The sequence below is a fragment of the Felis catus genome, chromosome A3, assembly GCF_018350175.1.
Source record: "Felis catus isolate Fca126 chromosome A3, F.catus_Fca126_mat1.0, whole genome shotgun sequence".
NCBI lineage: Eukaryota > Metazoa > Chordata > Mammalia > Carnivora > Felidae > Felis > Felis catus.
Window position 1 is genome coordinate 79,231,896 of NC_058370.1, and position 14,088 is coordinate 79,245,983.

Sequence of the window (14,088 nt, forward strand, 5' to 3'; positions counted from 1 at the left end):
GGTTTTAAGGTCTGTAGCTCTTTAGGTAGCATAGCAGCCATGTGTTCAGAAGCATGTTGGAGTGAGGTGCCTTGGGCCTTGTCATCAGGCTACTCCCTGCAGTGGTTGTGCACTCCAGGCGGAGGACCGACAGGCTGCGGGGCAGCTTACGTTCTGGATCGCCGCCAGCAGTAAGGAAATAGAGTATAATGGAGAAATGCTTCCCTCCCGCTCAGTGTCCTCATTACTTTCATCTGAGAAGACTAAAGCAATGTTAAATGTAAACAAATGAAAAGTCATCACAATCAGTTTAATTAAGTGCACAGAATAGCAATCAATCAGTCATGTCAATAAAAATAAAACAATTATTTTTACATCAAGTGTGCTTTATTTCCTCCACAGGTATTCTGTTAAATAAAGCACCATTTATATACTGCCAGGCCACAGCTAAAGAGGATTCTTTACAGAATCAAATTTCTTGTGGTTGTTCCGTATACAAGTAAACTTAATTTTGATAATAAGAACCACAGCGATCGGAGGCGACCTGCCTCTATTATAAGGTACAAAACTGGCACAGAGGACACCATATTATACACAGTAAAAATGCTGTAAGTTTAAATTACATTGTACAGGGCCAGGGAACCCTGTTCCTCCCAGACAGCCATATTAAATGAAAGCCACTACAGTGAACTCTTAATTACATAAAACATATCCGTTATCTGATTGCCCTTTAGAAAGTATACTGAAGATGCAAATTTTTTCATCTGGAGTTCTGCCTGACCAAGAATTAAGCCTATAAATCTATCTTGCCATTCAAGCAGAGAGCACTGGACAAACTGAAGCACAAAAACAGAAATAAGCAAAACTTATACAAACAGCTTTGGGGGTGGGGGATGGAGAGAAGGGACCTTAAAAGTAGTAGACATGCTACATCTAATGTCAAGAAGCAGCTTGGTTTCCTTTGCCAGATATCCTTGTGATCACATGGATTGTAGATTCAATGGTCCTACACAGAGTATCTAAAATGTCGTGTTGCTGCATGTGACTAAAGAGTCCTCTGGAATGGCCACAACTGAGTGATAGAGCAGCCTCAGGGTCCTGGGAGGGCAAAGCTTGACCATCACAGCTTCTCAAGTCAGCTAAGTCAGAGAGAACTGCAGAGATAGAAGTAGAAGGGAACTCAGACTCTTCCTCAGCTAGGTTAGAATCCTTGGAACAGTGGAGGTCCTTGAACTCTTTACAGTCTTCAAATCTACCTTCGTTGGACTGTTCTTCTGCATGCTGTGACCTGATACTTGACATGTCTTCTGAAAACGAAGATGGAACTTCCATTCGATATTCTTTAACAGAACTATTTTCAGGGGAAGGAAGATCTTGCTCGGTTCCTGGATCAATAATTGAAGAGTCTCTTGTCTCATTGTCTGAAGTGCTAGTTGGGGTTAGGACCTCCCTAGTTTCTGTTTTCATGTCGCTGATACAGCTGTCTACAGTGTGCTCCTCATCACTGCTAACACGCCTTCTTTTAACAGGAGTTGCCCCTTCATCATCTGTAAAAATGAACATCATTCTCTGAAAGGAGTCATTGAGATCACACCGGGGCGGGGGGTGTTTGCGGGAAATTTTGTTCTTAGCATTTATACCTAGGAGACCCAACTGAACAGACAGCTCTTACAAAGTCAATTACACTGAGTGTATTCTTCCCCCTCTCCCACCCTGAAGGTATAATTAATATTAGTCCACAAAGCTAACCTTTAGTTTTTCTTTCTTTGGCTTCTTGCTCTTGGAGTGAGTTTCTCTGCTGCAGACAAGTCCTGCATTTGCTTAAAAGCTCTTGCAGAGTTGGAATTAGAGCTGGGTTTAATTGCTTGGGAGTGTGGACTGACAGGAGCAAAGCAAGTGCACGCAGATCCTGTAAACCCAGAAAGGAACATGTCAAATTCTAAAGCTAACATTTTGACACAGCTGTTTACAGTTTAACACACATTTACTTTTCCAGGAATCCATTCTGGTTTCTTTTGCATTTTTAGAGAATGCTAAAACTAGAAAGCCAGCATTAGGATATTATCCGTGAGAAATTAAGGCCTCGATCTAGAAATCAGTTTCTCAATTAGGCTGATTTCTGGTGAATGTCACAAAGAGTAAGGTCTTCACTCACCTAGCTCTGCAACCTGTTCTGGCATCTAAGCAACATTTTGTTACTTGGAAAACTGCTGCTGGACATGTGCTAGCATTCCATTATTGTATGACCTGGGTATCATGGAAATCTATATAAGGCACCTAATTCCCTAGGTTTAATTGCCTTTATAATCAATGGATCATTAATGTGATTGTTTCAGTTATTTATGAGCCACAGGCAATAACAGAAACATCACAAGTAATGTTTTCAAAAAATGTAAACAAGTAGAGATAAAAGGAATGTCTCCTCTTAATGGTTTCACTGCCCATAGTGAACACATGTTTTTAGAAATTTGGTAGTTTTTCCAGAGTTTGAAGAAGTTATGATAGTAAAATAGTACTAAAGCCAAAGGTGATTTAAGGAAAGTTCTTAAGTACAACATCCCTCCCCCAGTTCTTACCCCATTTAAAGAAGCACTTGCTTTGGAAATTTCAACACGGTTGGTGAAATCAGACTGCATATTCTGATACTGATTTATCAAGTTTGTAATTAGGGTGCTGATCAGATTGGCACAGTTTGCTTCAGAAAACACTTGACCTTGAACCTGAGAAAGAGAGATTAAAAACAAATCTCCAAAAGACCAACACCATGAAAACACAACCACTAACTAGGTAGAAGTAACACAATGAGTTTTCAAAGGTAGGACATACCTTTAGAAGAAAATGTGTCATGAATGTGTACACAATGTTGTTGTTTAGAAAAGTTCTTTCATCCATCAGGATACACTTTATATATTCTGCAAAAACGGGATCTTCACACAAAAGCTTGATGCAATTTTTTGACATAGCAGACTACAGTAGGGGAGAAGAAGTACTGATGGTTGAGCACTGAAATAACTGCAAGGCTTACACACTGCTTATGATGAACATCCAAAGTCATTTAAGTCCTTTCAGAGACCACTTCTAACTCCAGTTATAGTAACCGTACTCCCGATAAAACAAGTCTTAGTCACTTGGACTCTACATGTAAGTATAAGAGGAAGAGAGACTTGTAACAAGTCTGAAGGGCAAAAGGAACAAATAGGTTTCCAAAGAAATGCAACTTTATTATCTAGCATTAAATGAGGGAATAAGGACTGGACAAATTAAGACCAGCAAATAGGATGAGAATGTTTGCAGAGGACCAATTAATGGATAATAGGTAACCAAACTATATACAGAAAAAAGACAAATTTTAAGAATTAAACTTATTCCATAAAAGGAATTAAAATGTTAAGCAATAGTAATTTGTTTGGAAATATCCTCCCCACCCCCCATGAATACTGCAAAGTAAACAGCAAACCTCCTTTAATTACCTCACAAGAATTAGTGGTTCCCAATATACAGAAGAAATTTTACTAAAATTGCATTCCCCTGTTTTTAAATGGTCATGGCTCTTCAACACAAGTAGTATATCTTTAAGTAAATCTACTCTCTAGATTATAGATATTTTAATAAAAGATCATTTATATGGGAGATAAAATGGAGTATTTAATAAAACAGGACAAAGTTTAGATAATATGTACGGGTATATGCTTATTTTATTCGAGTAAGCAACTTGGTAAGTCACTCAAGTTCACCCCAAAAAATCAGAAGTCGAATAGGACCAGGACCCAGCTCTTCAGATGCTTGGTGTCAGGAAAATCTGCCTAATTCTACCAGCCAGAGCCTCTGCCTGCTGCCTGTGTTTCTTGACGGCTGCTTCTATCACGCTGGCAGACTGGAAGCCTTGGACAGTTTGGCTTTGTTTTAAAGGAAGTTTTTGGAGATGGTGGACTCTTTGGAAAAGAAGCCAATTAAGGGAGCAGTAAAGTGCTGGAGTAGATAAAACAATAGGGAAGCAACAGCCAGTGGCAGAGTACAGAAACCAAAAAAAGTGACTACCCAAATCAAGAATGAAAAGAATAGCAGCAGTGGCAGAGGGAAAAAGCAGAGATCTCCCATTTACTGAATTAACCACTCAGCTAAAAACAAAAACAAAAAAACAAAACAAAGAAAAAAACCCAGGAAGTCATTTTCTCAAAGTCTCTTATGTACTACGCCATGTGATCAATGTAAATTAGCCTTTTAAAGATTCCTACTACAGAGAATAAAATGACATTTCTTGAAGGGATAGAGAGGATTCCATTTCTACACTTGAGGAGCTCAGTTTGTGAGGAGATAAACAACTATTACAGCACCGTGTGACACACATCCACTGGGAGAATAAACAGAGCATTACAGCCCAGGCAGGAGGCTGTACCAGAGGCATAAAGTGTTTCAGATACTGTAATGTGGGTAAAGTTTAGGCTAAAGTAAACAAACTCATCTCTTCCTCTGAGGATGGGCAGCTGCAACCAGTCAGGAAACCAAGTTTTCTCAGGATCTAAATGCGCCTGGTCCAAGGAATGAATCAAATCTTAGGACCAATCTGGTTTCTCCCCACCTCTCTGCCATTCTCCCCCAGAATGAAACAAGCATTATTTAGGTGCCCGCTTTAAAGAGTTGGCTCTTAAGATACTTAAAGTAGGTAGGATATAGTGTTTCCTGTTCTCAATGACCATGCTGGTAAAAAAAAGTACATCAGACCCTTGAAAACCTACTCCAAGGTAACAGGTAAGAGGTAAAGGTAAAGGACAGGTAAAGGACTTCCCTCAAAATACCTCCCTGTTTTGGACTTTTGCCACAACTATTTATATTAACCTATACATTACAAATTCAAATATATTAGCTTATTTGAAAATCCTGTGATACAAATCTACTGAAGTAAAAAACCTCAAAGGGCAACTTGATGCCCAATAGTTAATAGCTATTATTTCCACTAATCATATTTTACCTAAGATTCTAAAACCTCCCCAATTTTTCCACCTAGTGTTTAACCCACTGTTCCTAAAATTACTGACCAAATGGTGAGAAGATGAAAGACCAAATCATCTAAAACTCATTTTCTTTACCTGAGTCTGGCATAGCTCAGTCCAAAGTTTGGGGAACAGTGCAAGATGAAGTGGCAAACCTTCATAGGCAACTAGGACACCTAATATTTGAAAAGAAATCAGAATAGGTTATAATTATAAATTACACTACTGAGGTATTCAACTTTGTAGGTACAATTCTACAGGTATTTCTAGTCATAACTATGAGTATTTTCTACATGTTTTAGAAATCTATAGAATACCTAAAGGGGAAGAATTCATTCCAATGCTTTAACCAGTGAAATAATTTAGTCATATTCCACACCTCATTCCCAAAAGGATCTGAGGTAACTTAAACCAATTTGCTTTGTAAGTGTTAGAACCTTATCTGGGACAATTTAATAAAGATTATTGCAAGTGGTTCCAAAGCTTTCTTGGATTAAGGTACCACCCTGCATATTAGATAATTTTCATGGACTAGCTAAGCTGGAAGGGAGAGGTGCAAGGTCAAAGAGAGGATGAGGAGAATTAGAAAATATACTGGTCCTTCCTCTTTTACCTTGTTTCCCCGAAAACACGGAGAATTATGGTGGATTTACATAGACACTGCTCTTGAGTCTAACAGCTTCTAGTCTTGTCCCCAAGCTCTTCTGGGTGGACCATACTTAGCTGTATGTCAGTGTTCTATTTGGAACCTCTATTGAATAGTTTTAACCTTTCCTCTTTCTGACTATTCCAAATGTCAAGTATTATCTTTAAGAAATGTGTTCTCCTGCCCTATGCCCTACTTCTCAAAGCACAACTGTAAGTAAATTTCCCATCTTCCACACTCCCACTTCCAGCGAAAATATGATCATGGAGAAGGAGAAATAATAAAAGTAATAAAAGTTATCCTCCTCCAGTTAAGAAAAAAATGAGTTAGACCTGAAGTCAACAAACTTCTAAAGTAAAGGGCCAAATAGTAAATATTTCAGTCTTTGCAGCCAAATGATCCCCATTGCAAATACTCAACTCCGCAGTAGTAGTGTGAAAGCAGCCAAAGACAACACTAGACGAATGGGTGTGGCTGTCTTGCAATAAAATTTTACCTAAGAACTTTGAAATTTGACTCACATGTAATTTTCATGTCACAAAAATATTTAGAATAACAGTATTTATTAGAAAATGTAAAAACTCTCAGCGTGCAGGTATGCTCACTGGTTATACAAAAACGTGAGAATGCAGGCTATTATTATTTGCCAACCTCTGGGATGAGCCAAGGATTAAGAGAAAATCTTAAGACAGACAAGAAAGTCAGATCAGTCATCCAATTTAGTCATCCAAGGATGCCACGATTCCCTTTTGTGGGTTAAGTTTATTTTCCTGTCAAGATTAACCCTTTGTAGAGAGATCCCCAAGCAAACTGTCCTCTTTCTCTTTTATCCTAACTTAATCTGGTTGGGGCTGGAAGCATTTACCCACTATAAGATCACAATATATATAAGCAAACAAGGGTATGTCATCAAAACTATCAGGTACAGGTAAGACTTTCTATGCTCCCATGTCCGTGCATCATAATCACCCATAAAAGTACAGCAAAGGGTGGCAAACTTTGGCCTACAGGCCAATTCTGGTCCACAACTTATCTTTGTATGGCCATGTGAGCTAAGGAGGGCTTTTGTATTTTTAAAGGATTGCAAAAGGAATAGTGAAACAAAGAAGAGTATGTGATGCAGATCATACATATGGCCAGCAAGGTACACTCTTTGCAGGAAGTCTGCCAACCCCTAAATCCTGCCCTGACCTAAACCCTCCCAGGTGAAAGTAGACTGCACATTACAATCTAAGTTTCTCTAGTCTTTGTCTTTATTCTTTTTTCTTAATTATTCCTCAAAACAAAACAATCTTTATTCCTATTTTCCACAACTACCAAAAAGCCAGCACTACCACAACAAACAAAAAACTGTGGAGGTCTTCCCTAATCTAACATCACTTCCAATGTTTCAAAAGCATTGTTTTATCCTCATTTCCCTTTTTTTCAATGAAGAAATCAGGCTTAGAGAGACTATGTAATCTGCTCAGGTTCATCCCAAAAGCCAGGGAGCAAAACATCTACCCCAGGTAGATCTGATTGTGAAGCCTGTAATCTTTTCAATAACCAGTGTTTCCCCAAACTTCAATCATTCATGCCATTTTCCTAAGTGTTTTCATATGTGCCTATCACGTACACTGTTTACTTAACACTATTCTTTAGATTCACTTAGGGAGGCTAATACTACATCAGCCTTAGGCAACAGAACTAAGAAGTCATAAATTTAGTATACTAGTTTTGTATTTTTGTGACACTGTAAGATCTATACCTATTTATGAATATACAATTAGTTTCCCTGGACCATCTTATTATATACACTACACTCTGGAAAACACTGTGCCACCATGGTGAGCTAATGAAACCTCTTTCGCAGCCCTATTTCCTCTCTGAGGTGCACCTCCTTTGGAAGGAGGGCCATCCTTTCAGAGCAACAAAGTATCACTTTCTTTCTAGTCTAGCATTTTCACAAAGCACTGAGGGATCAGGGGTATCTTGGCTCTGTAACTCAAGGTAGAGGCCAATGCCATCCTACTCTATACATTCCTCCAATACGTTCTGGGGTGCTTTACTGGGTACAAAGCACAGGCATCCCGACGCAATCAAGGCACACGTCCAAGCCTTGTTTCAAGAATCAGGATGAGTAGGCCTAAGACATATTGGGTTCTGTCCACTTATCTTTCTTTATCCTGTGACTTCAGGCATCCTCAACGGGTCCTTACCCCACCCCATCCATGAAGTACTATACAATAATCAAAAACTATTCCAAAGAACTTTTCCTCATTAATAACACTTTATACTGTAGAAGCTACTAGATGAGTTATTAAAAATCTTTTAAAAACTGCTTTTGTAGGTAGAATGGTAATTCAGATGATTGCTTTGAGGATGAAGTATTGTATATGTATATTTACTGCTTAGGGTCTCTCCTATCTGAATTGGGTTAAGATTATTTGTCTAGTTTTCTGTAGCAGTGTTTAGCCCATCCAAGCATTATCCATGGGAAGTGGGAGTCAATGGATGAAAGCCCACAACTAATGGTTCACTACAGGACTGAATCATCAAGACATCTTAGCCACAGAATATCACACATCTGATTATTCTGATTCCCCCTGTTCTCACTCATACCCATTAAGCAACCTATTGCTATTTATTTGGCTTCCCATGTTGGTTACTGGAAAAAAATCTACTCGCCCTACCACAGGGTATTCAGATCACTGTGCCAGTTCTTCCTCTTTGTGAATTAACTTGTAATGAACTGCTAATTATAAATATATCTATTAAATGCAATTACTAAGTATTAGCCTGGGATAGATGGATTTGCCCTTGGTAGACGCTGCCTTCTGATCTGTACTGAATAACTGGTATATTCACTAACCCTAAGACGTCTTTTGGGAACAGCTTACTGGTTGTCGGTAGCATCAGGACATCAAAAAAGGTAAAGCATGAACCACAGCTGTGTTTTTGATAAGATGAATTTCTAATTTGTTTACTTTTACCAACTATACTAATTTTTTAATTCCAGAGATTTTGAAGATTTTAGATTTTTAGGTATATACAATGTTACTTGCAAAAATTTCCTTTTACGATTTTTTACTTTCATTTACTAAGGCATTAACAAAATTGTCAAAAGCAATGTTAAATAAGATTCTTGTTTTATCTCTGAAAATGAAAATTGTTTATAAATCTAGGAATTTGTCATTTAATTTTACTTGAGCATCTCACTGTTAATTTTGCACGTCAACTCTGGTAACTTAAAAAAAAAATATTGGGAGTCTGCAATAGCAGTTTCCTATACTTTTTTTTTTTTCCCTATACTACTCCCCTCCCACCCCCCACCCCCACTTTTTTTTAAGTAGGCTTCATGCCCAGTGTGGAGCCATGCAGGGCTTGAACTCATGACCCTGAAATCAAGACCTGAGCGGAGATCAAGAATCAAATCTTGGGGCACCTGGGTGGCTCAGTCAGTTGAGCATCTGACTTCAGCTCAGGTCATGTTATCTCAAGGTTCGTGAGTTCAAGCCCCACACTGGGCTCTGTGCTGACAGCTCAGAGCCTGGAGCCTGCCTCAGATTGTGTCGCCTTCTCCCTTTGTCCCTCCTCCTCTTGCACTCTGTGTCTGTCTCTCAAAAATAAAATAAACGTTAAGAAAAAAAAATTACAAAAAAAAAAAAAAAAAAGCGGATGTTTAACTGACTAATAAGCCAGCCAGGCGATCTTCCTATAATACTACTTAAAAATTTTGTTCCCCCGCCACCCCCAAGACAAATGATCATTGCAAATAATTTCAAACTTATAGACATTTAACCCAGACAATGAAAGCAACCCATAATTTTATCCTTATACCACTGGAGTATAAGCCTCTAGGTTTGGTTTTTTTTTTAAACATGTACTAAGTGATTTTTCCTATTGTTCTAAGTCTGTGGTCACATTCTGCATACTGTTTCCCAATTTGCTTTTTTTTCATGTAATCTAAGGTCCTATCTTTTTAAAGACCATAAAATACACATGAATTATTTAAAGACTATACAATAAATTACAGGTTTACTCAGCTCAACTCTTATTGTTGGACATCTGGGTTGTTTCCAGTTTTTATCCAATACAAACTGAGTGAAAATAAACACCCTATGCATGTTGTTGGACACTTTTATGAGTAGAGTAGGGTAGATTCTTAGATCTGGTATTGCAGGATCAAGGGTCATGAACAATATAAAGTGATAATGTTAATAATATGCCTCCTCAAATTGACTCCATTAAAACATCTCTTCTTTCCCAAAACTGTTTATGCATACCATCTAAACTTTATCTCATAGTTGGGGGGAAAAAAAGAGAGAAAAGAGAAATCATGATTAGTAAGGCAGGGAAAATCCTCATATGGTTACAACACATTTACTTGTTTTGTGTGTGAAGAAGTTGCCTGTTGATGGCCTTTTACTTATTTTACTTAATGTCCTTTTCCCATCTCACTGAATCCTAAAAATTCTTTATATATTGCCAATACTAACCACTTATCTGTTAAGAATGCAAATATTTTCCCCACTAGCTATATTTTCATCGATGGCATTTTTCAACATGTAGTAATTTCAATTTTTACACTGCCAAAGATTTTATTTTATTGTTTATGGGTTTTGTGTCCTGCTTAATGGTCTTTCAAATCTCAAGGTGCTAACTATGTGATTCTGTGTTTTTCTTTAATATTGTTATGACTTTATTTTTCACAGCTAAATCTTTAATCCTCCTGTAATCTATTTAAGTATAAGATATTAAAGTCCTGCCCCTTCTCTCCCTGAGTAGCTGACTGATTCTCTCAATACCATACAATGTCCACAAATCTGACAGGTCATCTTAATTGACTCCAAACCCCCATGTATCCTTATGTTTATTTGGGGCTGTTTTCCATTGCTTGTGTATGTTTTTCTGCCCATGTATTTTCATATCTGCTTCACAGAGTTTTAAACACTGTAATTCACTTTTATGTAAGAAAGAAGAGAAAATAAACCTATATTTGCTGCTTTTATGCAAAAAAAGATAAACAAAAAAATTTAATAAAAGTGGGGGATAGGTCTGTGATATTGTGATGTGTACTTCTTGTTATTTTGAATATGTGTATGTATTAAATCTTAAAAATAAAATAAAAAATTACTGATCTTTGGTAAGTTTTTTTTTTTTTAATCAATAGTGCCAGTCCCTCTTATTCTTTTTTAGAATTTTTTTGACTAAATTCCACTATTTTTAAATATCAAAATACTGTAATTTCAGACACAATTATTTCACATGGAAGTCAGTAGCTTTGTTCACTCTCCCCAAATTCTCCCCCCACTTCTGTGTCTCCGCAGCCCCATGCCTACCTCCACTTCAAAAGCACTCCAACCCACACTTTACTGTTTTGCACCTGTAACTCTAATATACAATTATTACACAATTCCTTTTTGTCTCCCAACAAATCTTAAAATCTGCTTAGTTATCCATAAGAATTACCACAGAGACTTTTCCTCAAAACTGGAAGCGACCTACAATCATATAGGTCTTGAGACAACCCCACCTGTGGTCACAATGTTCTGGCCCTTGGACCATCTAACCTCAAGGCTCAAATGATTAAGGACACAACCAGTTTAAATTTGCTCTTTCCTTGTTGCCAAATATAAGTTTTTGAAGAAATTATACAAGTTGAAACTCCTTATCAATTTGCCTGCTCCCTATTACAGTCAATGTGGGCTGGCTTTGCTTTCTCAAGCTCTCTCCTAGGTGCCTCTCCCTGGAAATAATCATTGCAACTGAAAGCAGGAGTTAACCTGAAACACTGGGATGTACTCTCGCTATTCAGATGACACATAAGGAAAGCACTGCTTTTAGGTCTTTGTTTTATTTCATATTCAAAATAATGTCTAATTTTCTGCATTAAGAGATAACCATGACTTCTGGGGAAGATGGCAGAGTAGGAGGATCCTAATAAAAATACATAAATGAATTAACTAATTAAAAAAAAAAGGTACAACCTGCTCAACTTGTGAAGGCTTTGTTTTGTATCAATACAGCCACCAGCCACATCTGGCTAAGTTTGGTTAAAATGAAACGAAATGAAAATTCCATTTCTTAAATCACATTTCAAGTTCCCAACACTCACATATGGCTTGTGGCTATCATAATGTGGACGATGATGCAGTTGGGAGAGTATTTCCATCCTCATACACTAACCACTAGGAGGCAGCATCAACAGTGCTTCATGGTTATAAAAGGGATGGGAATATAAAATATGAAAGTTGATTTAGCTAATGCTGATGGCTAAGTGTGTGTCCTCTTTCCCTTCCTCCTCGCCTCCATGTTTATTTTCCCTGAAACATGTATTTGTATTGATAAGGAAAGACAGTCCCAAAGAGGGTACAACATTCACTATTTGATCACAGCTGTTCAAGCAGCCAAAATAGTTCCTCACATAACTTTTGGTATAAATCATGTGAACACAATTACCAAGAACTTTTCTTAAGGTCAGCATTTTAAGAAGTCCCCCTTCTTATCTGGGAACAAGGCTGTGTTACCAGAATTCCTGGACATTTTCTCACACTCGATCACTGCCACTGCTAGGTTTTAGTTTTTTACCAAGTGCCATGAATGAACTGTGTAATCACGAAATGGCCAATCTCATCATGTGCTTCCCCACCCACAGCCCCCACTTGGCACTTCAGCCACATATGTATAAAACCAGCTAATGATAACAGGTGGAAGGAACAATCTTCCAAATCTGAAGACACTCTAATCACTTACCAATAAGATGGTTTTTCTGAAGAGGAATTATCCCTGACAGCTGTTACCACTTCCTTCTTCTTGGATAATGGAACCTAAGGTATGTTCACATCTTTTGCCCTACTTATAGTGGATCAAAACCTCTTCCATAGAAGGAAGGGGTTGTGATTAAGGAGGAGCACGATGGGGAGTTCTAGAGTGTGACAATATTCTGTTTCTTGACCTGGGTGGTGGTTCCATGAGCATTTCACTTCCTATGCTCTGAAACAAAACTACAGAACACTGGGAGAGGATCCTGGGCCATCCGTAAAGAAGTAAGACTCACAGGCCACACAGACCCTGGTAACTCTGGAGGTCCTAAGAGAGGGGACATATCTTCTAAAGACTTTTCAGCTAGAAAAAGTCACCCAAAGGGAGCAATTCTCTTATAGGTCTCAGGCACATTCTTGAATAATTTGAGTTTTTTGCCCTTTTATAACTCACTGATGGTTTTGTTTACTATTTCTCATATCTTATCAAATTTCCTTTCTTCTCACTCATCTCTCTATTTCATGAGACTTACCTCCTAATTTACTCATATATGCACCTCTGCTTCATCCTGGCAAGCCCACTCAGTTTGCTCTTGGCATTGCCAGCTCCAAAGCACAGCTGGCACTATAGATCTCATCTTATCCTCAAGATCAGGGCTGGGAAAGTCCACCTCTCTAAGCCTGCCTTCCTAAAGCAGAGTAGTTTTTGGTATTTGTTTTTAAATTCTGCTGGGCAGATGGAGGAGGACTTGGGCTTCTATGTACAAAGTGATCAGCCCTACTCCACACTCCTTTATAGGCCAGCTGAAACTCTGGGCAGAACTATTCAATGGAAACCAGTAAGTTGGTGTTTTCTTAATAAAAATAAAAATGTTCCCAAGAATAATTAATATTTTTAAACAGTCACTTTAAAAAAGAAAAAAAGGATGGTCTCATTTTGGTCTCCCCTTCCTGAGTGGCTAGGGGCTTAAAATAATTCAGTGGAATTTACTGCTCATCTTTTATACTTACTCAGCTTAACTAATGTTTCAGTAAATTTTTCACAGTTGATTGCAACTCGGCATAATAGATGGATGAATTGATGATAAGAAAAGAAGTAGTCTAGCAGCATACGATCATAAACGTCATCTTTGCCCTGAAGGTTAAAGATGATAAAATGGTTGCACTTAAATTGTATAATAAATTAAAGAGCATATTTTGTGCAAATGTAATAAGTTTAAACTCAAAAGCTGATTAAATATTTAAATTCTATAAGAACCTAGTTTTAAATTCCAAGTTTCTAGTAATGTTAAGATCTTAATTGTCACAAATTTATTTTCAGTGTGCAAATGCTATCAATTAAATTACCCATTATTTCTATATACTTTAATAAAGTAAAATTACTGTAGGATTTTAAAATGTGACACTTTAGTTCTACAGACATCATCAAGAAGAGTTGAATTAAATTTGATTTTTGAAATAGATTTCAAATGATTTCTGTAATGGTTACTACAGTGTTAATTATTTTTAATATTTTATAAGAACTTAAGTATATTTAAGATCCAAAGATGGTGGGCCAGGGGGAGTGTGAATGAAGTCGGGTGAAGACAGATAAAGGGAAAAATTGTTAAAAAAATGTTGAAACTAAGATAAATTATCCTCTGTTCAATGTTCTCTATAATTTAGAATTAGCATTATTTTAGAATATGAATTAGAAGAGAAGAATCAGACTACAAATGATGATAAATCT

The 14,088-nt window shown here is 37.5% G+C and overlaps 1 protein-coding gene across 4 annotated transcripts in view; it reads right to left on the reverse strand.

Annotated features, from left to right (window-relative positions):
* Positions 1-268: 268 nt before the first annotated feature.
* USP34 (ubiquitin specific peptidase 34) overlaps positions 269-14,088 on the reverse strand; it is a 249,863-nt gene continuing 236,043 nt past the window's right edge. For all 4 annotated transcript variants that reach the window (XM_045054250.1, XM_045054251.1, XM_045054249.1 and 1 more), the window contains 6 exons: positions 13,371-13,494; positions 5,067-5,146; positions 2,806-2,946; positions 2,556-2,699; positions 1,729-1,888; positions 269-1,526 (listed from right to left, as the gene is read on the reverse strand). In XM_045054250.1, the coding sequence (XP_044910185.1) occupies positions 919-1,526; positions 1,729-1,888; positions 2,556-2,699; positions 2,806-2,946; positions 5,067-5,146; positions 13,371-13,494 (1,257 nt within the window). In that variant the 3' untranslated portion in view covers positions 269-918. The remainder of the gene's footprint in view (positions 1,527-1,728; positions 1,889-2,555; positions 2,700-2,805; positions 2,947-5,066; positions 5,147-13,370; positions 13,495-14,088) is intronic.